The 26,746-nt window shown below is 39.6% G+C and overlaps 1 protein-coding gene across 19 annotated transcripts in view; it reads left to right on the forward strand.

The window, feature by feature from the left end:
* The window catches only part of mef2aa (myocyte enhancer factor 2aa), a 141,478-nt gene that overhangs the window by 57,149 nt on the left and 57,583 nt on the right, over nucleotides 1-26,746 (forward strand). For 18 of the 19 annotated variants that reach the window (XM_066701961.1, XM_066701964.1, XM_066701967.1 and 15 more), the window contains 2 exons: nucleotides 10,112-10,292; nucleotides 23,271-23,474. In XM_066701961.1, coding sequence (XP_066558058.1) covers nucleotides 10,239-10,292; nucleotides 23,271-23,474 — 258 coding nt within the window. In that variant the 5' untranslated portion in view covers nucleotides 10,112-10,238. Of the gene's footprint in view, nucleotides 1-10,111; nucleotides 10,293-23,270; nucleotides 23,475-26,746 lie in introns of those variants that run through there. The other variant, XM_066701975.1, reaches the window with a different exon arrangement.

Genomic DNA, 26,746 nt, shown 5'->3' on the forward strand with positions numbered 1-26,746 from the left:
TGCTATGATGCATTTAAAGGATAATTTCTATGCAACTGACATCACTGTGATCAGTGATTGATAAAGAACTGAAGTGATGCTCTCGTCAATCAATTTGAGATAATTCTCCACGATATATGTGTGTATTTTTGGATCGTTCTTTATATTAAAAAAAGCTCTCTCTCTCTCTCTCTCTCTCTCTTTCTCAACCCCCCTCCTCCTTTCTCTCCTCCCCACACATTCTCTCTCACACACACACCCTTCGGTAGACCTTATTAATTATATCTCATTAGTTGCCTGGGAAACCAAAGTGAAGGAAGGGAGAGTGAGAAAGAGAGGGAGAAAGTCGCTCCTCAAGGATCAACCAAGTGTCAGATTAACATCAGGAGACATTAACACTTTTGACGCCGCTGAGACACAAAACTTCTCTCGCGCTGCTGGAGCTCGCGATAAGCGTGGGCTCACAAAGGCAGTGCTCTGGTTAGAAATTCTGGCATTGCTCCACTCTCCTGAGGCTCAGTGGCAAATCAGAAGGTGGGAGCTGGTGATGGTTTTCTGCTGTGCTGCATTATACAAACAAATGCCAAATTGTGGAGAGCTGATAGACCTTAGAGATCTTGTTTAGTTTGGTTGGGTACACTGACGGTGAACTGATGCCTGATCTTCACCAAGATAGCTTCAGAACCCACTATGGGCTTATCAAGATCATACTGGCTTAGGATTTCTCATGGGGGAAAATACTTGGAATACTTGGAAAAAAATATATAAACTAATCCATTAAGCATGTTTTATTCCCTTTTATGATATCCTATATATCATCTCAGCCAATGTTTCTCTCCAGTTTCTAAAATGGTTCTTAGCGTAGAGCTTTCTGCAGTTTGTTTTCAAGTTTTTTGTTTTTTGTTTGGACTGCATAACTTGTAGTACATTTTCTAGGACATCATGGAAATGAAAATGAAGAGATCCCAATAGGCATAAAGACTACGCTACCAAACAGGAAAACAAACAAGAAAGCAAACCAAAAAAACATTTAGCACGTGGTGTTTTTCCTTACTGTTCCTTTCCTTGATGTCCCATTGTATTTTTCACTGCAAACCATTAGAAACTGGGTAATTGAATGCATTTGAATTGAATGGTGGTATTTTATGGTTGCCTGTTTTGCTTTTCATTTTTATTAACAGATTTATGGCCGTTATTCATGGTTTATCCCTTGGCTCAGTTAGAACTTTTAGAAAATCCCAGCAGAGCCAATACAAACTAATTTGCTCTCCTGGCGTTAACTAGACCCACAGTGAGATGACAGCTAACAGACTCCAATCTGCCCAGGAAACAAGCCCAGTGTGGACGTGATGATGGAAGTTTACTCTCCCTTAGCAGGTACACTGGGAGTCTCCAAATTGGTCAGTGTTGGCTGAACCATTCATCTTCCAAGGAGCATAATAAACACAAAAAGAACAGAGAACACTGTGTTTGGTTGTTGTTTAGTCTTTATGTTACAGCCAGGAAAATAACAAGGGAAGGAGCTGAGGGGAAGCGCGTCCCATGGGCTGCTGGCAGGCCCTCTCTCTCTGTCTCTCTCTCTCTCTCTCTCTCTCTCTCTCTCTCACTGTCTTGCTCGGTGCAGTGGTCATTACTGGGGGCCTGAATAACAGGACGTAGAGGAGCAGGAAGTGGGGAGTATGGGCTGCCCACGGCCTGTGGTAGGATGTAGAGCACTGGTCCACCTAGCACAGGAAGTTGTGCTGTCATGGATATACTCAGGATTCTGGCACATGTCCTTCAGGCTTTAAGAGATGAGAGAGAGAGAGAAGGGGAAGGCTGTAGTCTTTAGGAACTTTTCTCAACTGAGCTCTTGGATTATAATGTTTAAAGTTTGATCTTTCTCTTTATATCTATATCATTACCAGTAATTACCGGTATTAATCTATATTAATACATAAATACATACTCAAATATATATACATGTATATATACATTTTTAAAAGTTGATGAACTACAAAGATATCCCTGAGAACAGTGCACATGGATTCTTCCTTCAGTGTTTGATGTATTGTTTATTTGATCTTATCTATTGAAATACAGTAAAAATAATAAATGCTGATATTTACGGGTGATTCAGACATGAGCCCAAAGAACAGTCAAATAAGGAGGACAATCACATTGTTTATGGTTTGTTTTGAAACTGACATTTCGACTGTGGGCTTGCTACTGGAGATCTATGTAGTTTGTGGCTGAAGGTACTTAGTGGCAGTAAAAAAAAATAAAAAATGAAAAATTCAGTTTCCTCTGGCTGTAGGTTTAGGTTGTGAACATGTGTGGGGCTCAGTTCTTATTTTCCTCATGGTGCAGAGGATGTGGAGTGTTTTCTTGCAATTAAGGTGGGAGTGTGTGTAATTTATAGAGTCTGGAATGACTGACCTCATCACAAACCTTCCCACACTCTCGGCAACAAATCACACGTGACTGGATGAGAAAGGGTGACTCTTGACATGCATCATGATGCCTGTTTTCAGACAGAGCAGATTCACATCTGTACATCCCTGGAGCCCTGGCCTGTGCTGACAGAAACTTAATGTTCTGGCCTTGGAGCTGGACCAGTGCATTGAAGTTCTTACTGCATTTCCCCTGCTTGGACTGGAGAACTTAGGTGGCTCAATTCAAATGTTCAAAGGACTGGAACTTGAACTGTCAAGATGACACACTCTTCTGTGGCCTCATTATTTTAGTTTTCTAGCAATTGCTAGAAGTTCTTCCAGTTAGTATTTGAAGCATATCTATCTCCACTATAATGCAATTAATAAAGACATTTCAGGAAAATATTGTCCCTTTCCTACAGTACAGTTGTAGTTTTTGTTGTTGTTATTAATATGAATTAAAGAGTCTGATTTTCATCAGTTTTTTATTTTTAAAGCTTATATGAATTTGTTATTAAGTTGATCAGGAGCTGCTTAAGTCACAGACATTTTTCTATTTTATTATTGAACTATACTTATTTATCAGTGGCACATATCAAGTATTTTTCAACAACCATTTATTGTGTTTATATTATGTAGTCAGTAGAAATACACATTGCCACCATTTGAGTTTAAACAAGGGAATTCCAGATCTATCTGTGGATTTGCGTACAACATAGTATAGGCCCCGCCTGCCCTCACTCGGTTCAGTCAGCTGGAATATTTACTACTACTCACTAGGATGGATGAGTTGTTTACTAAACTTCAAATCTGTGCGTCTGCAGCTGTGTCAGTAGAGGTCTTGGAAAAAGCCTATGTTTTGTTTCTTCTGTCCTGTACCAGTCTGACAGGGCATGTAGTCCCATTGATTTTTATGTCAAGTAGATGTAGCTTCTCCTATTGTGACATGTTACATCTGCATTGATTGCCCCAGTACAAATGTTTGGTAAGCACCTTTTATTGAAAGTTGGGCTATTACTGTTAAAGACGTAGGGTCTGTGAGCTAGACCTGGGCCTCTAGCACATATTGAGAAAGAGAAACAATTTGCAATCTAACTTTCTGATGAATTCCTAATAATAGATAGATGTTTTAGTCCTTTTTATACAATAATCCCACATTTTTGGTGGGTACTGTAGTGAGTTTTTTTTTTTTTTTTTTAACTTATGCAGGACACAGGCAAGCACAGCTGCTACAATACAATATACAAGGACTTGGAATCCCTTGTATGATTTCAAATTGAGAGGTTAGAGACTTCACAGCAGTTCCTGTGCTGCCCTGTTTTAAATTGCAGTACCTCACACAGCTGTCATAGGCCATTTATAGCAACGATGGGTGATATAAAGACAAGTTATTTGTGAGTTGTATTGTTAGTCCTCTTATTATTATAATTACCATAACCATCATTGTCTGAAACAATTACATCAATAATTCTCCTCCACCCTCACCCCCCCTTCGTTATGAGAAGCACAAACTTTATCTACCGCGATGGCTTCTGGCCTCTGTTCTTGGAATATACCCTTTCTTTTTTTTAGGTTTTTTGGGCAGAATGTGGTTTGTGGAGCCGCCCACTGCATCCGTCTTCCAAATAACCACAGAGCGAGAGAGAGAGAGACAGAGAGAGCGAGAGAGAGAGAGAGGACAAAAAACCAAATGCAGCACTGAACTCATAAACTCTGTGCTTGTTTATTCTTTCCCCCTCAACGCAGAGTGAAATGGACAGAACAGACTGGCAGTATTTGCTCCTTTTGGATGGGGACTGAAACTTGATAAACGCTGGGGCAGAATGGCTTTGATAAGATTCTCTACTATAGCCCCCCTGCCCTCACCGCCCTCCCCTCATTAGATGAAGTTTCCAGGGCTGTGAAATATGCTAAAGCTGGTGTCTTTCGAGAGATGGATACCTCTGCCCAGGCGATAGGCTTTGCTCCATGCTGAGGCCTTCGGCGGCTGCTGTTGCTGGCAGAGGGGTTTCCAGGCCTCTTCAAATTGCCCTCCCTTTTGGTGAGCTTACATCCAGACAGGCTGCCCAAGCACAGGGCTCTGCATCCTCGACTACACGTGCTACATTAATCCAGCTTGTATCAGGATAAACTGGAGGCTCTCGGCAGCGCTTGGTGTACTCCAGTGACCCGCACAGATTAAGAGAAAGCTTACAGTCCTGCTTCAGGTGAAACCCGCACTTGTGTTTTCCTCTCTGCTGCTCCCCCAGGTTGAAACACTGGAGCCCAGCCTGACAATGACTATCCCTCTGATCCCACACTGTGTATCCTGGATTAGTCTGACAGCACAGTGGTTGTTCAAGATTTTGGTCGCCCAAATTCCCATTAAGAAGCCTTGTTTGATTCCAAAGGTGCATCCCATAATTGCTTGTTTACACTCCCCTTAGTTTGGGGTAGATCTGTGTTTTAATTGTATGAAGTAGAAGCTAAACATAACAAAATGTGTTTTTTACTTTGCCTTTAAATTGCTGTTAAATTGTAATACAAGTAGGTGACAGATGTGAATGGTATTACGGGGACCAGTCAGTCATTTCCCAGCATGAGATGTGATTGAAAAAGTGTCACCTCGATCTGGGTCCCTTGCGTTAGTTTCTTTCAGCATTTCTTAAAAGCTCAAAGCATGGGAAAGGTTTGATCTACATTTTGTCAATAGTTCTCTTAAGCCTGAAAGATTAAAAAAAAAAAAGAAAAAAAAAGAAAACAGCTACAAAATCAGCTTTCAAATGAAGTCGTAAATGCCACATTGTACTTAATTATACTTGAAATGTCAGTATAATTAGTTACTAAATTTGACATGAAAGACATAAATGAAATGAAAAAAGTATCAGTAAGAAAAATAGAGATGGTGTATGTATTTATGTATAATTATAGTGAAGACTTCAATATGCTACAAATGCAATTAAAATAATGAAAAAAGCAAAGACATAGAAGAATACATTTTCAGAAAATTGAAGCTGGTCATCTATACACAATAGTCAACAAGTCCATTGTGCTGTTCTGCATGGGTATTTCATATTGTAGTGAGATTACTTCAATCACACTGATGATCTCTAGTTCGGACATCACTTAATTTAAGCTAAGTTTTCACAAAGTAATCATTTATTTTGTAAGTTCAATTTTATGTTTTTTTGTTTTGTGTATTTCCAAAGCTCCAATAATGTATCCCAAGGTGTTCGTGTCAATATTTCTCGATTTTTGCTGACAAAACATCAAGGGAGAGTTAATGTGGTTGCAGGATTGAATTTTCCTAACTGAAAGATTCCTCTCTTTCTTTATTTCCTGTGGGAAGGTCATGAGAGAGAATTTCTACCTGGTTAATGTCTTTAATTATATAAGCCCCCAGTAACCCTGCTTTGTGACCTTGCCTAAGAACTCAAGAGCCTTACAGGTTTTAAACGAGGGGAAGAGCTACTTCAAGTGGTTAAAGAGATGCTGATTAGGCCATGTCTTTTTTTCTTTTCTTCCCAAGGCTGTATACACAATCTGCAGCAGACGTATTGAATCTTTGAAATGAATGAAAACATTGTGACTTTTGATAAATGAATTGCCGCACGCAGCCTTGTCAAGAGTCCTTTTGTCATCTCCTTCTCTCGCATAATTTAATTCCATTTTGTCACAACCGCCGCTGACACTAAGCCTGTATTAAACAATTTAAACCTTGTGAGAGTGTATTACTACTAATGGAGACAAACTTCAGTGTGTTTTGCTTACTTTAATGTTCAAGTGGAGACTGAAAAGGCACACTCTCAAGTGCCAAATAGACTGAATTACACACCTTTCAGAGAAAAATTATATCATTGCAAGAATACTGGTATTATCTTACTAGAAGTGCATTGTCCTGCTGATACTAACACTACTGCTATTACTATTACTACCAACACCGAAAACTAAATATTTGTTTTTAAATTCACTTTTATATATATTCAGCTCTGGAAAGAATTAAGAGACCACTTAACATTGATTTCTGAACTTGGAGTGGTCTCTTAATTATTTCTAGAGTTGTGTATATATTATTTACATTTTAAAAACTGTATTCTATTATGGTATTTACTTGATAGATGAGTTTTCTTTAATTTGGAGCTACGGTTTTGCAGTACTGCACTCTTCAGTACTGATGTGCAAGCTCTTATGAATGATCAAGCACCATCATTAGCCATCCCACCTTCAGAGCATCTTCATTCTCTAAGAGTGCACGTGTCTTTGCATATTAATCTGATGAAAAACAATGTTTTATATACAGCACCGGAATTGTTCTAAAATAGTATGTGTCAAGTAGGACCCAGTGTACTGCTGCTGCAGTGTTCATATGAACTGAGCTTGGCAAGTAAAGCGGGGTGACCCCGAGACACAGGGTCTACTTTGTGGGCCTTTCAACCAGAACCAGTGGATTGTCTGAAAGTAATTAATTTACAATTGCTTCATAGCAGGGTTCGACAACTGAATAAACAGTAAAGAAACAAACAAAAATAATGTCTCTCTTGTCTGTAATGATTGTTGGTGTTCTCAATGATAAGCCAACTACAGGTGGATGTTTTGTGTTCAGATCTACATAACACAGCTAATAGTGCCTGCAGCTTAATCTGACCTCAACAACACATGCTGTTTTGTTTGTTGCCAAAATACAGTGGAAGATACTGGATCTTTGCAAGACTATGAAAGCCTGCCTTCCATTTCACAATGTCAGTTTTCTAACTGTATCAACGTTTGCAATCGGAAGATGTATAGCGATAGTGATTTCAAGGGAAAGGCAAACAAATGCGTTTGCAATCCTCTTGCCCTCTATGAGCACCAGAGTTCTTGCTGATTTTGCTGGGTAGCACATAACAATACATTAAAAATAATGAACCCTGACAGTTCTAGGGTTAAAGACTGATTCAATCAGCTGGAGAGACATAAACTGAGTTTGGGTGCATGCCAGCCATATGCCACTAACCAATTCAGTTTTGTAGTTAGAAGAAGAAAAAAAAGTTGCATGCAGGCCAGTTTCCATATGCTTCCCATGCTGTATATTTATATTGTCTGAAGCCATGTTTTGTTATGTTTGTGACACTTGAATAAATTATAATTTAAAGTATTTTAGATGATGGGGATGTACAATATAATAACTGTGCAGTCGTATTACCTTGTACCACTACCAGAAAGCCTTTTTGGTTAGTGTTTTTCCTTATTTTTTTATTGAGGAGCAGTGAAAAACAAACAAAAACAAACAAGTAGAAATAATGTAGTAAGAATGTCTGCTATGAGTTTGTTTTTATTTTGTGTAGTTCATGTCTGTACTACGTTGAAAGAGAAAATGTCATTGGAATGTGTAGTTCTCAGTATTAAGAGAATGTAAGAGACAAGAGACCAAGAGAAATTTTTGGGCAATTTAAATGTGAAGGGAAAAAAAAAAATAGAAAAGCAAAGAAAACCCCCTAGAATTTTCACAGCTTAGTTCTGATGTGGCCTTCAAGAAATTCTGCCATTTCACCAGTTGCTATTGCTAAGAATTTCCAATAGCTGACAGACTTGTGTAGGCTGGCTACAAGCTGATTTCACTCACACTGAATAGATAAACCTACTGGATTTGGTGGTGAGATGACTGCGAGAGACAGAAAGCGTTGAGACTCTGAGATACATGACACCAGAATTTCAACCTACCTTTAAATAGGTCAGTACAATAGATCTGTCCCAGCCTGTGTGTCCGTAGCATTGGGGATTCCTGCTCAGTATGTCGCACAGTGTTTTAAGGCTTTTCACTGCAGTCCATACGTTAATGGCCTAGGAAGTATGCCTGTCGGTGTAGTATTTCTATATTAGGTGTGCTGTTGTACTTCTCACTATGTTGACTCTTCCATGATACAGAGTCACTACCATCACTTCCTCTCATGTGGTTAGCAATCTTCCACTGGTGGCAAAATTGCAACCAGCTGTCCCACAGGTCAGTGCTTCTGTATTCGGTGAACTATCCCCACCCCCCTATCCCCTGGATAAGCTGTATCAACTCCCCAAGATGATGCTATGTCAGGCTAGGGGTTTGGGGAAGCACCTGGGTTTTTGCGGCTAAATTTGGGCTTGAGGCTGGCTACTTTGCAACGGTGAAATTTGCATTGAAAGCCTTTCTTTATGAACGAAGGGGAGGGGAAAGTACTTTAGGTTTTAAATGCCAAGCTTGCAAAACCTTACACTGTGTAGTGTTTGCTTTATGCCTTGGTGTAATGTTTTGTTTTTTTCCTCATGATTCCGCTGTGGATGAGCAGTTATAGTTGCATTTTTTCTTATTCTTTTTCTCCATTTATATTTATATCCATCTCTCAACTAAGGGTACATGTCTGTCCCTTGTGAATTACAGCACCAGCGTCCTCTCTAAAAGTGTGGGGAGGGGACGGTGGGGAGTGTGTAGTGTGGCTTCAGATCCACTCCCCATAGCTTTGCGGGTGGAGGATCATCATAAAGGAAATTCTTATGTTGCGTTGGTAGGTCTAGATTATCCGGAGTGCAGTTTTGTAGGCATGGAGAGTAAGTGCAGTGTGATGGACTTGGTTGCTGTCTTGGAGAGCATTGAGGAGTGGAAGATGTCTGCAGCAAAGCAGTGACCTCTCTCTCCTTTGCTCTGAGGACATTCCTTCAGGCTTCCCTCTGTGCGGGACCTCCATCCATGCTCAATGCACACACACATACAAACGCGTGCGCACACAGTGGCAGGAACAAGAGTGGGAGCGCGGGGTATACTTACTTTACTCTGTGACTAATTGGCTCACCCTGTCACTATGCATTAGCCACGGAGAGGGCTGAATGGCGAGCAGTGGTAGGCAGGGCCTGGGATGACGGGCCTGGCCTGCAGAGACAGCCAGGCAGCAGCTCGGAGCTCAGACTCGGGCAGCGCTCTCTCCGAAACCGCACACAAACACACACAAACAAATAAACACAGAACAGATACCATCTCATAGCCCTCATCCTTTAATTGATTATTGTTTTTAACGTTTATAAAATACTTCCATTACAAGTCACCTGTATATCTGCCAGTCTTTTGTCCCGAGAAGTGAGAATAACCCCTAGAATTTGTGTGTGTCTTTTTATTAGGAGTTCCCACAGAGCTATGTTCTTGTCCTATGTTACATGAATGGCGTTTGGGTGCGAGTGCTATAATTTTGCATCTCCCTTTAAGTTTTTAAGTCAGGATCTGTTCCATGTTGGTGTTTTAACTGCAGCCATGAATGTAGCTTGAAGTGTAACTGAACTCCGCCGCAGCGCTTTCAGCTGTAGTGTGGTTTTTGCAGAACTGAACTTAAAACATTAAATAAGGGAAAGGAGACAAGGGACCTTTTCTGTTCTAGATTCAGACTTCAACACAGAGGGGAAGAATTAGAAATAACTCGTATTTTTATTTTTTTCTTGGCTGTTGCGGTTGTGGGAGACGTTTGTTTTTCAAAAAAGACGGCAGATAAACAAACCTGCAAGCAGACAACACACAAAGCAAAGTCTCAAACTGAACTGCCATCTCCTTTAAGTCTAAGGTTCCTCCTTTGCATTTGTAGCAGCTGCTGCTGTGCGGCAGGTGGGAAGATAAAAAAGCATCATGTACTTCAAAACTGGTATCCTTTCTATACGTGGAGGGGAATGGAGAATTAAAGAGCTTGGGAGCTTTTTTTGAATTGGCAGCACTGTGCTAACGTCCCCCCCCCCTCTTTTCTCCACAGATTTTGGTGTGGCGAACTGGGAAGGCAGAGAGAGTGTGTACAATGTGCTAGAAGAGTGAAGGAAGACAAGCTTGGGTGTTTTTTTTCTATTATACTGGAGTGTCAGAACGACGCAAGGGCAAAGAAAATGGGGCGGAAGAAGATACAAATCACAAGGATCATGGATGAGCGGAACAGGCAGGTGGGTGTCATGGCTGCCAGTGTCAGAAACTGGGTTGACGTCTCCCACCTCCTCCCTGCGCCCCGTTCCTCTGAACACCAGGGTGTGTGTTTTGGAACTTCAGAATCAACAATGTACCCCATATCTGAAAATTTGCTTACTGATGGAGGCCAGAGCCAAGCAACATATATTGGATTTTTAATATATAGATATTTCGGTAGTCAAATTTATTTGAATAATGAAGATATGCTATTCCGTTCCTTTCCTTTACTGCCTTTGCCGGCGGCTTCAAACAGTGATACTGGCTCAGGTGTTGTGCCAACAGAACTTAAACAGTGCATAGAAAAGAACATTATGTCTTCTGTGATAGATATCCTTGGGCCTTTCATATCTTCCCATTATATTGTAAGAGTTCTTCCTTCAGAGGACACTCTAAACACTATTCTTCACTGGATTTGTATTGTTAAAATGAACACACAAACAAATCACATGGCATTGCTTGAAATCTCAAAAATTCAACGCACAAATGTGGGCCTAGATAGGGGGGAGAGGCTGTAGCCCTTTTTGATAATTTAGTATTTTAATTTTGTTCTTCTTGTGAGCTGAGGGAAAGAAAAAACACAGCCTCCCATTTCAAACCTTTGAATGTGTGCCATGTTGCTATGGTAATTGAGATATTTCATATTTGAAGTGATGCTGTAACAATGCAAACATAAAAATGAATTCAATCCATCAGTGTACAGTTCCAAGGAGATTGCCCTCAATCAGCTAGAAAGGCCATCGCTGCTGTGTCAACATTTCTTAGTCCTATCCGAGAGATAGTTATCGGTTTTATTTAATTTTTTTGGAAGGGGGGGAGATAGAAGACCACCGCAAAATAAAATAAAAATATTTAATCAAAATAATCCAATTATATGTACAGCTCGTGTTTAGTTGCTTTCATTCTCTTAAATCCCAAAAGGTTGATGCGTTTCCTGTATACAGCATTGAGAACACAGTTGTGTAGAACTGGGCTAGTCCATGTATGTGCAGCAGAGAGACGTTTTATCTGAGTTGGTTGTCCTCTGCTTTTTGGGGACAGGAATCTCCGTGGCTCCGTCTCGTTGGTAATAATTATCTATAACAACCGCTGACGAGCACCCTCTCATTAAAAGGGTGGGCCAGCAGGACACAGTGCCCCTCTCTCTGTATCTGCCACCGCCGAGACAGCTCCAGATTCCACTGCGGTCGACTTGCACTAAATATAAATTTGAGGGAGAAAAAAACATAGCAAAACAAACCCTAGACTAGTGCATATTGAGGCTTTTGATTTTTATGGGTTTATTCTTTTTTTTTTTTTTTTTTTTTTTTTTTTTTTTTTTTTTCACTTGTCAGATTAACCCAGATTCCCTAATTTTGAGATAAGCAAAGTAGCAAATAAAAACCAAACACATTGCCTAATAATGCATGTTTACAGAATTTTTGAAATACAATATGGTAATAGTTGAGATTTAAAAAAAAAAAACTTATTTGAAGAAAAATGATGCAAATGGTAGAGAAAGGTATAAAGAAATGCAGTACAGTATACAACCTTATATCCCTAGGGACCTGTCCCTCCCCACTGCAACAGAAAGTCACACCTTCTCAAAATATCATTAACACTTCACCGCGGGTTAAAACCGCTCTGTTTTCCTGCACATAGAAAGATAATTGAAGTTTTATTCACTTCTGTGAAAGCGATGACATTAACACTAATGCCACCCTCCAACCCCCCCCACCTCCCCTACACCCCCCTTCCTTCTTTCTAACAGTTACTGTGTGGGTAGCAATTCACTCAACTGAGAAGCAAAATCTACATGATGGACTAATTATCAGCATAACACCAGGTTTTGGGAGGGATCCAAAATCAGGAAGGAGGGAAGGGCAGCCGCGTGCCAGGAATAAGACAGCAACCTGTTTGTGCAAATCTGCACCTTCCTCTGACATCAACACAAAAGAGGCAGCTTGCTGTTTGCCAGAAAATATATTTTTTTAAATGTCAGAAGATTAACCCCTGAGATGAATCTGGAGTAGTTCAGTACATACAGGTCTCATTCACACACAGCTCTGGTCACATAGGATTGTATGCTTTTGAAGCAGATACGCAACTTAAAGTAAAATATGCGGTCATTTTGGGTGACATAAATCGCTTTATATTAATCTATATCCATATTGGACTATATTTTATGGTACATAAAGAAATTAACAGTCGCTTTCTGCACTGCTATATGAAGAATAGGCACTAGCTTCACACATCCCTCGGCTGGCCTTCCCTATAGCCTGGAAACCATGCTTGAGTGTGATGGGTGTTGTGTTTTTTGCTTTTCAATCAGATTTTAAATGTCAAAGTCATTTCTTTCCCATTCCCAGAGTGGCAATGGGAACACTCGGTTACAAATCGCTATTGCCTTTTATTATGTTTGTGTGCAGTTAACCAAAAAAATTAAATAAAATCTCTACACCACACAGTTGTCCCAGCTGGCAGAACGTCAAGTTTTTTTGTGCTTCGTACCCTTTCCATGTGGAGCTGTGGTGAAGCTGGAAATGTAATGTAGTGTCTGCTCTCTGCTGTATCGTGAACTTCATATAGAGATCTCTCTGGGGTGCGTTCGGCGCCCAGGGGAATAATAATTAGCCTGCGAGTCCCTTTGCAGCGACAATTAGAATCTTTATCTATGTGGCTGCGCTTGCAGGCAATTTATATTCATGACATTACAAGAAAGAATGCTTTAAGTGGGCTAATTAAATACTATGGCATTACGGCATGCTGCATGGGTACATCATCCTTCTTGCATCATTACTGGAATTGCTTTGAAGAGGCTGTTGACCTTTCAGGATTTATACGGGAGAGCGGAGTATGAGGGGAGGTCCGTAAATACAGTATCTATCAAAACGAATTGATTAGCTTCAAGTGTAAGGGGAGTGGGGGAGGATAGATGACATGCCCAATTTGTGAAGGCTGTCCGACAATTGTTTTTATTATCAGAAGAGGTGAAAAACGCAAGCCTCTTTGACCCATGCTCATTCTGTCTGCTGCGAAGAGTGTTTCAGAAGAACAATGTTCTACTGTAACATGTACACCAGTGTAGGCAGAAGCAACAGATAAATAGTGTTATTTTTATGCACCTCTTGTTTGTGCACATAACTTGGATAAACTTAATTTTGTCTGCTGCATGTTTTTTACTGGTTGCGTACCCTACACCCACAGTTCTTTTAATTTTATGAGACTGGTATTACACCACTATCAGTGGCGATTGTAGCTGAGAACATTTCCCATAAATTATTTAAAAATCTAAATTTGACAGGAAAGCAAGAATCCTGGTAAGGTGGCATCGTAACCTGCTGTGCACTTTTCAGAATACGAAAAAAAAAAAAATGTAAAAATATAATAAAATGTATATCCTGAAACAGTATGTAAGTCAACAAACATTGTGGGTTTTTGTGTAAGTGTGGAGAATGTGGAAGGGTTGTATCACCAACAAGAACTGGGATCAGTACGCCTCACTGAGCAGCATGACAGTCTAATTGCAGACCTGTGTAGCGATTAATGTAAAAATGGCACCCAACAACAGAAATCCCTTAAAAAGACATCCCTTTTTCAGAAAAAATCCCTGATTTCATACAGCAGTATAAACCTGCAATTACATACGTTAATGATGGTGAGGTGAATCTGTTATTCATAAGCCTTATACAATATGTGTGTGTGTATATATATATAAAGAAACTCCATTACAGACTTCAGCAGCAGGAGTAAATGTTGAAATAAAACCCCTAAGTGTGATTGATGTTAAATCCCTTTAGGGAATTTCTGTCCTGAGGGTAATCTTTTAATCCATTGTTGGGTTTAATCCAGTGGCCATTGTTTGCATAAAGAAAGTTCCCATTTCCCGATGGCCAATGGCAAAAGATGGTCCTCATCATCTCCTCGCCTTCGTCCCACAATATTTCCACAGTCTGTCAGTAACAGCAGATTCTTATCAGGGAAAATTGCACATACAGATTGATTTCTATCCCCTCCCCCACCTCCTACTTACAGTATACTCTGCTCCTTTGATGAGTAATGGGTAAGATTTCCATTTCTAATGATTTCCTTTACTGTCATTAAGCAAGTTACCGGGAATAATTGCACAAGTCATTAAAAGTTTGACGCTATTACTTCTAGGCAGAGTGTTGCTGAGCTTTAGTTCACTTCACTGGAGAGTCACATCAGCATGCTACAGGCTGATGGGCATGGTGCGTCTCTTTTTCCCAGGGATCTACAAAGCACCACGTCTGTGATGGGATTTTTATTTTTTCAATTTATAAAAAAAAAAAGAAAAATATCCCCTTTTGAATTTCAAAGAACTTCTTGGATCAACATGATTATACTTTAATGAAACTATAACATGCACGCTTGCAAGCAGTTAGTGGAGGAAGAAAGAAAGAACGTTGTTGGAATTAAAACAAAAGACAATTAGCACGTGGCAGTTCAGAGAGGGGGGAGTCTGCTGTGCCAGACACACCGTGTAAAGAATATATGAATACGCAATCATCCTTAAATGCCAAATATAAATTAAAATGATCTAACGGGTGTAGTTAACATAGCTTATTTAGTGGTGAGTGAGAATATTGGTGTGTCTTGGGTATATTTGTATTAACAGTTTTTACTTTGCAGAAAGTAACTTGCATCTTTTGTATAGTATAAGCTATATTACCAAAAGTAATTGGACAGGCCTAACTGTGTTACTTACCAGCTATCATTGTCTCCAATCATTTTGAAAACCATGCAAGTAGGAAAGTATTGTGATATTTTGGACAACAGTGGCTCTTTCAGTATTGAGGGAATTTGATGGGTAGGGTTAGAACTGCCACACAATGATGCAATGCAGTGGTTTGAGGAGACAACAGCTGAAAACTGTTCTTGATCTTGGTCTAATTCCTGACCCATAGAATAACTCTTGGGTAAAAGTGAATCAGATGGCCATAATGCTGCAGTACTTTTAATAGATAAGTGTAAGTTTCGACCCTATTAAATACATTGTGAACAGTATTCGTATATATCTCGGAATGTACTAGAAAAAGAAATAAGATTAATCTCTCTCTAAACAGCTTTAGACCTCGTAATATCTTTAATGTGCTCCCTAAAGGGAAAAAACTAAGATTATATACTCAAAACTATATAGCGTAATTATGCCCTCCGAAATCTCCAAAGGATATTTGTAACTGCTGTGCAAGCCTGCTCTCCAGGCCCTAAATAAGACCTTCATTAAATTAGCTGGCTAAGATTAAGTTGGGCAGTCAATTAATAAAAGCTCTATTTAACCTGGAAAGACATTGGCCATGTCTGGGTTCATACTTACTGCTCTGCAGTGTAGCTAACAGGCGGACCGGAAATTTAATAGCATTAAAGATGCTGTGTTTTGCATGAAAATGACCTGAGCTTATAAAGAGAATATTGATGTACAATATCATGTGGGGCATTTGGAATATCATGTAAAACTAATAACCTAAGGATTTTGGAAAGACAAGAACATAACGATTCATAGTAAAACAAGGCAATAATGGATCGGCTGTGGAGAGTACAGCTTTAAAAACAGATCTGCTTGGGCAGAGAGGTGAGGTCACCTGACTGGGGCCCAGCTGTCAGGACTGGCTGGCAGGCCTCTGTGGCTGGGCCGGGGCTGAGTCCTTAGGCAGTGCTGTCCCTGCCCTGCCGGGCCCCCCCACGCAGCTTCCTGTTTCCTCCGAGAGATGATCCGGGCAGACAGGAGGGGCTGACATGCGTCTGTCTACTCGCCCTGCGTCTCTCAGCTGCTGCTCAATCAGGGCAGCAGCCAGGGGGCCTGGATCGGACTACCAGCTGGGGTCTGCATCCTTCTTGGCCCTCTCTGCCTAAGACTGTTTTTTATTTTTCCTTCACTCTTTGATTTTCTCTAATGGAATGCAGATGGCCTGATGACAACAAGCATCACTAGCCGTTGCTTATTGAAATCCCCCCCCACACTTTTACTTCTAGACACACACCAGTAACACTCCTACTGCCATGTCTCCAATGATTGCCCCCAACTCCCCTGCCCCCAGGGAGAGTTTTCAGAATCTCAGTTTGATTAAGTCATTGCTGACAGACCAAACCCTTTCAGTCACAAGAAGGGTACACGATAACAGCACACGCCTTGTCACTCTTTGACATGCTACAATCCCATCTCCACAAGCTATAGTTCACCGAGACAAATCAATCCTGAGCATTAACACATGTACACGAGGATCTGAGACAGATTTGCAAAGCTTAAGAAATTTGTTTTCACATCGCCTGACATCAGCATTATTGTGTGCTGTCCTAAAATGCATTGTCTTTTCTTGTTTGTTTGTTTGTTTGTTTGTTTGTCTTTTCCATAGAGCCTTCTTGCTTCATATGTGACAAGGCATTCATGTATTTTGCTTTTGTTTTCAGTCTCTGTTTATATTTTAAAATCCAGGCAGTAACAGTAAAGTCTAACTGAACTTTGTATGTGGATCCAAATAACACAAGAGAGAGATGGAAAGGATATACATTGGGACAGACACAGGAAAACAACAAGGAGTGTGAGATGATAAGGGGGAGAAAGTTTTAGATTCAAAAAAAGACAAACCGATTACTGATAACTCATCATAGGGCACAAAAACAGAAGTAATTTAAAACTAATTTAATGGAAGCATAATGGAAGAGTATGTATAGTGAATGCAGCATTTTTGTTCTTGTTGTAAAGTGTTTAGCAAGTCTCATTGTGATATATATTGACATTATTTCAACAGATCTTATACCATTTGTATTGTAGCAAACGTAATGGGCAATAGACTCAAAAACAAGACTTTATCTGACTTGCATCTTGCAAAGCTGTCTAAGACAAAAAAATCTGAATAGAAACAACATGTTTTTAGATACTGTTAGACTTGGGCTGATAGATTGCACTTATTTGTCTTATTTCACAATTATTTAATCATAAATCTGATCAACAGATCTAATATTACAGGTAGATGTCCCCAGTTCCTGTAGAAAACATTAAAACATATCATGAAATTAAAAATCAACATTAGGATACAAAGGTTTGGGTTTTGGGTTTTATTATTTGCAGAGATGGGGTGCCAACACTTGATCACTGACAATTGCTTGCAATAGTGCCAGTGGGGCTTTAGGATAAACAAACCATAACAGGAACCCAAGAACAGTAAGATAAAACCTTATACTCAAGGTCTTGGTCAACACGTTTAACCACTCAACTAACCACTAGCAGCCTTAAATAATTTGGCAGTGGAAACAGATGCTTCTTCCCTCGGTTGTTACCTGCGGCTCGTTATAGACTGTCCCACCAGTGAACCGAGAGCTCGGGGGCGTGCTGTAGAGGGGGAAAATGTGACAACTCTTGTGAGGCGGGTTCCTGCGCTAGGTTTATGTACGGTGCTGAGTGCCTGAGCAGTTTGTCTAAAGCCTGTGGGGGTGGAGGGGACTTTGAGATGGTGGGAAGATGGTTGAACTGGCGAGCTGCTGTCAAAATTTTAATCAGTGCAATGGAACAACACCAGCAAAAACGAAAACTACACAGGAATTCCCTGCTCATTTCCTTTGGACTTTGTATATAATTGTTCTAGGGTATACCATAGTTTTACAGTGGTTTTACATGTATTCATACATAAACAAATAAAACAAGATAGACCAATGCAGACTGTAAAGTCTCCAAAACAGTAATATCAAGATAAATTCTATACCATAACTTATTAATATCTAGTTTTGTATTAAATAATTCTAGGTATATATTTACCCAAGGCATATTATTTACCCTGTCCTAATTTGCATATGCCCCTATTTGGTGCTTATTTTTATATGACAAATATGACAAGCATTTAAATACATCGTTAAAGAGATTTTCATATTAGAGTTACATGCAACTCCTGAAGAGACCCTTTCCCTTGTAACAGTAGCAGTCAGGCAGTGCACAAGGTTTGTCGATCTTGTTCCACATCTTTGTGTGCATTTGCCAAAACTGGATTTAGCCTGCATTAAGATTATGTAAGCGAAGCCCCTTTAAGATGCTGGAGCCGTTCACAGTGGAACTGCGATGCAGACTGGCTTCTCCTGATGCCAAATGAACCAATAGCCTGGGTCAGCAGGAGCGCACTCAGCACATTGAAGAGCAATCAAGTGTGGGAATGTCAGGTTTCACTGGGCTTCCTGCTGAAAGGTGCGATCTTAACAGCTTAGCAGCTGTAAAAAGAAAGGTCTAAACCGGACAATTTGTTAATAATTTTCCCATGTGGCAGCACTCTTTTTCCAACCCAACAAACAACATCAGAGGAAGACAAAAAACAAAAGATTCTTATAGCAAAGACACAAATGCCAAGAGGCCTGTGGTACCTCGGGGGAAGCGGTTAATTTGTGCTGAAATAGAAGGTAGTTGGCCCTAATGAAAGCCGAGAGCGGCATGTGCCTCTGTGGGCAGGGGATAAATGGGGGGAACAAAGTACACTAATGTCTGTCTTTATAGAGCTCATTGTTCTCAGAACAGCACTTTGAAGCTCAGTCGATGGGCTTACATGCGTCAAAGAGTTGCAGCACTGCCAAGCGCAGAGGCAGTGAGACCTTGGGGTACGATATAAAATTACTGAATAAACCGTCCACAGATTCCATAATCAAACTGATATTTGGCTTTATTTATTTGTTTGTTTATTATTTTAAGTTTGTTTTTAGCTGCTTTTCTAACAGGAGATTATAATATTATTTGTTCTCATTATAATTATTTATTTTTTAGTTATTATTTTTCCATGACATATTTCTAATATGTGGAGCTCAGCAGCGTCTCAGTTCAGTTTACAAAAGAAAGAACGTTGGGCTTCCAGAATGGAGTTTGTGTGCATTCATGGCTCTTTTAAAGGCATTAACTCTCACAGCAGCAGTCACTAAAGGAAGTAGTGAAATATACCGGGGTTTCATTTTGTGTGCTCTTTTACCTTCAAAGTTGCAAATGCTGCATTGGATCTGCCATGATGTTAAATTACCAGGTTCCTTCTCTGGGCAAAAGTTAATGTCAGATTGAGTTTATGGCTCCAGTTGGAGCTCTCCGTTTTCTAGACCCGTTTTTAAAAGGAGTAAATATCTCTCTAAAGATCTGTCTGGGTCTGCAAGGAGTACAGGGTGAGAGCAAAAAACAAAAGTAGATGCTGAATAAAAACACATTCTTTGTTTTGTTTTTTTACGCAAATTCTCAACCACACTGGCTTAATGACCAGTTTGGCTGGAAGCATATAGTGCACATATACGGCTGAAAAGTATAATTAAACCTTAGCATTGTCTTGATGGTGTTTCTGCCACTTCTGTTTTCAAACTCTTCTGTGAATCTCTCCTTAGTGTTTTTGTGGCAGTGGTTTCAAATCTCTATGCCAAGAGGCTAGTATCAAAACAGGTCCCAGATCTGAAAGCCTAACTGAACGTAACTTTGCTATTTCTAGTGAACAAACCTTAGGCTGCCTGAGTTTGCTGTCTTGTGTGTTGTTTAGCATTGATCCAGTCTATTTACCTACATGGTTTTGGTTGAAAAAATGCCATCTTTGCCAGCTAATATTGCTAGTAGATAAACTGAAGACGACCAACCAAACTATCCTCAAAGACTTGAATATTAAGTTCAGGTGGTTATTAAATGTCTAATTGCTGTATTTCATGATGTCTCAATTGCACTACAAGTAATATAGATATTAATGTGTTTAATGTTATTGATTAATTTAAACTACTTCACCTATAATTAATGTGAAGAAAATAAAGCAATATGACTTTAAAATGATAAGCATCTTATTTTTAAAGGAGCTGTAAATGTAAAGGTATGTTCTTGCTTTAGGGAAATACCATTAGTGTGACTCTGCTGTGTACTCTTTTGTGTGGAGCTTGCAGTTTTGTTGTTCCAACCCAACACCACAAACTGGGACGTTTTGACTAAATATTCCTTTCAAACAAATCTGGATCTAACCCACAATTAGCAGCAGTTCAAACATACAAGACTTTTCACGACACATAACAGATCTTGGTGTTCTGCAATACTGGAGTCTCATGATGTCACAACGCTGTTTGGTCAGAAAAAAGTGATGTTTCCAATGGGCTAAAACTGAAAGGTGGCCGCCCACATTGGACACCATATTGGTGATGAAAACCAGATGTTTGCATGTTGAAATGTTTTTAAATGTGCCACTTATGTTAAAAATTAAGCTGTGTATTTTTGATAGAAGCTGATTCATGACCGAGTTGTCTTTTCCTTTAAAGTAGTAAAAGACAATAAACTCGACATGTAGTAAAAGAAAACAGGGTTACTTTTTAAATTAGTTTAGTGTTGAATGATTGTCTTCACAACAGTTAGAATGGTGAATAAGCAGATACATGACAGTATTATAGACCATTATTCTAGACAGATACCAATTTAACAGCATTCCTGTATTCCAGGATAGGAATGACACTGAACACTCAGGAACATGCATTATTTCTGTGCTGTTGATTTACCGTCAGCAAAGAAGAGCTTTTAAAAATAAATAACTAATTTCTGTAGTATATGAATATATAGCTTGTGTGCAAAGGTCAATGAATGAGCAGTGCTGAGGTGTTCTAATAAACACTCTGATGTAGGTTGGGGAAAACAACCCATGCAGGGCTTTAGTATTGTAGTGTTCTCTTGGCATTAATGGAGAGAAGACAGACAGCAGCAGCACTGTGAACCCATAAAAGCACTGCCTGTAGCTGCTGTGACCCCTCAGAGTGAGGGGCTGCACAAATGGACAAGTAGTGACTTTACAGCTACTTGTAAAGCTTTAATTGGAGCCCCAGCTTGTAAATCAAGGTAGCTGCCAGCGATGGTCAGTTACAGTTGAATGGTACAAAGCTCCACAGATATTCTCTCGGGGTTGGTTGTTGATTTCAGAATATGAACAAATTCAATTTCTGTTGAGAGATGCACTCTGCAATTTTCATGTAAGGTGATCCAGGGTCATGAACCTTCTGATAAAATAAAATAAAATGGCAATTGCAAAACACTATTTTGTTTCAATAGTCTTTTTCATAAATCTTTAAATCATATCTTAAGGTTTTTTGTTTTTTGATTTATTAATATTTCCTATCTGTTTTATAAACCATTTACTAATAATTTATTGATAACACCTTAATCTGAAGTGTTACCCACAATTCTCATGTATGTTCCTGATGATTATCACACTGCTACATGGTATGTACATAATATCACAAAATTACATCACTTTTGGGAAAAAAAAAAAAAAAAAAAAAAAACAGGACCACATTGGTTCCAGCTTTTGAAAATAATAGTGCAAATGACTGGGAATGGCATTTAATTACTAAAACTTGATATGATACCTGATGATATATATTTATTATTTTTCAATGTTCTTACCTGTTAAATGAATAAATACTGTTCATTCAAATAATGATTCTCTTTTAGATGTTAATTGACTGATGCTGTATGTGTTAACTAAGAGGACAAGTACGGGAACAAATAAACAAAATGGAATACTTTTGAGCACAGTGTGAAAGTTCTTTGCTGTGTCACTATCAGTGGTATGATACAGGGAGTCTTGGACCCCAAAGGCTCATAAACCTAATGTTGTGTGTCTGTAGACCACACACTCATATCATTCATTCAATTTCAGTGTGAACAAAAATAAAAATGGTAAAGCAGACCATATGACCAATTTCCTATTGATCCATGTGATATTAATTAGAAAACTACCAACACACTGTTTAATGTAAGAATTAGACTAGGGTGATAAGGAACAAGTGTAGGGTCAGTTTAAGGTCACGGCTATGCATACATCACATGACAACATCTCAGTAAGAAAGCTGTCACAAATGACTGACAAACTCAATAACACTTGATGAAAAACTGCAGCTATATTTAACAGCTGTACTGACACTTTAAGCATGTGACTTTGTGCCATTTTTTAAATTCAGTTTTTGTCTCATTATTTTTAAAACAAAATGAATAAAATTTTTAAGCAAACTAAAGTCAAATCATTTACAGTGGAGAAGGAAGAAATTTGTCACCACTTGCATAAAATTAAAATATGAATTATGCAGGGAGCTGTGTCGCGCTACTTGATTTCATTACACAATTTTAGGAGATAACTAGATGTCTTGTTATTACTTGGTAATCTCTTATCACCTAAATACTTATCACAAAATGATCCCGTTTAACAGATCTCAACTCGTAATTACTTTGAACATGTCATGTTAATATGCTACAATCGTTCCGAAATTATGTGGAAAAATAACCTGTAGTAATGTGATAACATTAATTTAAAAAAATGCTGGAGTCATACCCATGTCAATCTCCAGAGGAATTTCCCTCTGAAGTCACAGGAACGATGGATCGCAAGACTCGTAATTTTGGCCCAAGATGTCCTCCCCACCACTACCTAGGTCTCTCTGTCAGGGCAGTTGGTGTATTATAGTTATAGCTTTGTCCCTACTGGAGCTGCAGGGCTTTTCTCCCACAGACGCTTGTTCTGCTTGTTGTGCTGCCGGATCTGACCTTGTGCTTGCTACCCACTGACACAAGCAAGGTATCCTCCTCACTCAGGTCCTGGGGGACAGTACAGCAGCTGTGGCTCTGCTTGAGAAGCCGGCGCTGCAGTCTGAAAACAATGCCACGTTTTGGCGTGCAAAGCCCAAGCTGTACTGAACCTTATCAAGAAATCTGGGTAGTTAAAGAATTTAGGGTTTATTTGATCCCTTTGCAGTTGGTTTCCAAGTTCAGTGTATCTTAACTTTAGCTATGGAGTCCAGTCTGAAAAGCAACACAGGCTGGACAGATTTATGTATAAAAATAGTATTGTTTTCCTTTTGAATTGGTGTTTTGCATTGAGCTGTGGGAATTTTTTTTTATATTCAAAACATGGTGGCCAAAGTGGCACACATTTACAGCTACATTGGTTCTGTTCCTGTATCTCACACACACTTTTCTCTGTGTGATTGTCTTGCAGGTCACGTTTACGAAGAGGAAGTTTGGATTGATGAAGAAGGCTTACGAACTGAGCGTACTGTGTGACTGTGAGATAGCGTTGATCATTTTTAACAGTTCGAACAAACTCTTTCAGTACGCAAGCACTGACATGGACAAAGTTCTACTGAAATACACAGAGTACAATGAGCCCCATGAGAGCAGAACCAACTCGGACATCGTGGAGGTAAGTGAGTCTTACACTTTAGCTGGAAGAAGAAAATCAGGGCTTTGGTGAGCTCTTTAAGATTAATCTGCCATAATTCCAGGACCATCCTACAAAGAAGTATGCCTTGCGTCAACACTCATAAAAAAAAAAAATAGAAAATATTAAAGGCAGTTTATGCAGGGCAACAGAACCTCAATCAGTTCGACAATGTCAAAGCATTTCTGTCTCTGAGTGCAAATCTTTTTAAATGAGAGTGCAGATTTGATTCTAGTTAAAGGAAGATACCTTTTCCCAGTCTGGCAACCACCTCTCTGCTACAGTTCACCATTGCACTTTAAGTATGTTGCATATGTCAATGACCATTATGTATTTTCCATACTCAGATGCCTTGCATAGCTCAGTAATTTAACTAAATAAATGATAGTCATTAAAATTCTCACTTTGCCGCATTTGCAATGAAATGCAACACAAGCAGTTGGCTTCATAGCAGATTCCAAAAGTACTACCTCCTTTGAAATTACTGTGCAGTAAACCTTTTTTTGTGTGTGAGGATTGCATTATAAACTAACCAGGTAAAGTCACCATAGCAGTCAGATTTCTTGCCTAGGGCCAAGTGAGCCTTCCTCTTCTCTTATTCCTCTAGACTTACATGACACTGAATCTCAGCACATTAAAGGACTGTCACAGCCCCCTGTGCAAGGCCACAGTTAAGCAGTATAATGCATCTGCTGAATTATTTGCCCCGAGTCCCGCCTGCCAAGAGCCACAGCAAAGAATGAGAACCGTGGTTCTCTGCAATCTTTAACTGGATCCAGAAACCTTTCCCTGACAAACTTTTGCTTTTTAACATATTCAAGAAAAAAAACTAAAATGGTTTGAACAATGCCTGAAATCTACAATAATAATAATGTTTATTTTGTAAAACATTGATGAAACATTTTACATTAAAACGCAAGCAGCTTCTTTGCGGCTCCCTTGTTCTGAAGTGCGTTATTATCTCTCAGTTTTTCCAATATTCCCCCCAAGAGAACTGCAGCAGGAGCCCAATCTTGCTTTGCTTGGATGCTAGTAGCATTTTGATCTGAGGATCTCATCTATTTTTAAGAGTCTTAGGGAATCTGCTTGCACAATTTGGCTTGCTAGCTTGTTCCAAATTGCCCCAAATCTCTTCCAAACAGCTGCATTTTCTAGTAACTTCCTAGCATCCTTCTCAGTAGTGAACTTGTCCTCTCAGTTACATTTTCACCACCTTGTCAGTGTGCCTAGTGTTTGTATCAAGTCCCTTCCTTATCGCCTCTGTTCCAAACTAAGTTATCATATTTGAATGTATCTGTCTAGTCTCACACCTATGAGACCAGGGACAATTATGTTCGCTATTATTTCGACCTTTTGTAGTAAAGTACAACCTTTTTCTAATTTGGTGACTAAAACTATAAACAGTATTCTAAACAAAGTAAATCTGAATAATATGAGCATTCTTTCCCTTGCTTTAAGAAAAAAAAAAAATATATATCCAAATTATATATCCTAGTGTTTTGTTTAGACTGAGATGCCTTGTAGACATTACCTGCCCTAACAAAAAGAAAAAACAAAAACAAAAAAGTTGTGAACATTCCAGCTGGCCGTACTGGAGTCAGCCCTACCACTTCTTATTCATGCTGACGTTGCGGCTGTTGAATTACCTGCTCAACAGAGCTGTAAATGTACAGCACTCCACATGGCCTCCGCTTCCATCGGGGGCCCTTTCCTTGGAATCGGGCCTCACCTGCATTAAAAATTGATGTCTGAGTCCTCTGCCACATTCTGCTTTCATAACAGTGAGCCTGTTTGTGTTTGCTGAGAACTGGGGATGGGAAGCACCACCCCCTTCCCCCTGTGACTGACTATCTCCCTGAGGTTCTTATTCATCAAAAAGAAAAAAACAAGCCAAAAACAAAACAAGCAAAAATGCAAACTTTTATCTCCTTTCAAGCAAGAATCATCACAAGCCTTTGGTTCTTTTTTCTTTCCTTTCTTGCTTCCTCTTTCAGCATACAACTCTGTTTCATTTTCCGAGTGGAATCTACCAAGCGATTTAACAAAGATAGTTTTATCTGTGTCTGCTAACTTGCCACACAGAATCAATATCACTTTCAGAAAACGAGAATATGTTTTGTTTACATTTTGGCCTTGTTTTTATTTAGTTGTTTTTTTTGTTTGCATTATAAGACGGATTTAGGATCATGATTATTATCTGGATACTAAGCTTTAGATGATGGTGCTTGTGTCTGTAAAAGGGGTACCTAAGTGCCTCTCTGTGGAGCTCAGTCACTTGTCTGCCCAAGAGTTGAAGTACTGCATTTTCCCACGTAGCCACCCTTTTCCATTCATGGAGATGCAGCCGTGGCACAATAGCGATCTGTCCTTGCTCACTCAGTCAGTAGCATGTGTGCAGCTAGCCCACTCCTGCTAGCTTGTGGCACAGGTTTACAACTGAGGAAGCAGAGCAGAAGTAACACTCCGACTTAGGCCTTACTTCCGATCTTTAACGAAGGAGAATTGTGAAAATTAAAATAACAAAAACAAAAAGAAACAAACACTAAACCCTCTTTGCTTCTGACAAACCTAAGTCTGCAGCCTACTTGTAGCTGACCAAGGCAATGAAGCTCGAACGACATGGACTTTCTCTTTTTTCCTTTCTTTCATTTGATTACTCCTGCAGGCAATTGGTGTTATTTTGTTATTGTTGTTCCGTATAATTCATCCGGGGTTACTCTAGTCTTCTGAGGAGGAAGTTGCGGTGCCTTTAAGTAATGGGGTAAATGGATTTGCCGTTGGACTTCCAGTGTACAGAGATTACCGATGGATGACAGCACTGATGTATTTTGACATAAACCATTAACAAACAGCTTTTTCTGTCTAATAGTAGCAGCATGCACGGGCCTGGACTGAACTAAATACACACAACCCTCCCTCCCTTCTTTTTATAGCTTAAAATATAGCCAGCTTGGTGTTGGCATTGTCACTCACATTAATAGACTAACACAAGCAGTACTGAAGGTTACCTGCAGTCTGCATGGTAAAGATTAAACTGCTGAGATCTCTTTAGGTGAGGCGTGCCACTGAGTTACTGAGTGGACAGCTTCACTGGTCTCATTTACAACACCCCAGTGTACTGTACATGTGGATCATTTGTAGTAAGTTTACCATTAGTCAGGTGATCTGTCCGGTGCCCATAGCGGTCTCCCTTATTTTTAAAGCAGTAACAAAAGCAGTCTATACTCCATAAAGCCTCAGCAACCTTGCTCTCA

This window comes from Amia ocellicauda, chromosome 4 (assembly GCF_036373705.1).
Source record: "Amia ocellicauda isolate fAmiCal2 chromosome 4, fAmiCal2.hap1, whole genome shotgun sequence".
Taxonomy (NCBI): domain Eukaryota; kingdom Metazoa; phylum Chordata; class Actinopteri; order Amiiformes; family Amiidae; genus Amia; species Amia ocellicauda.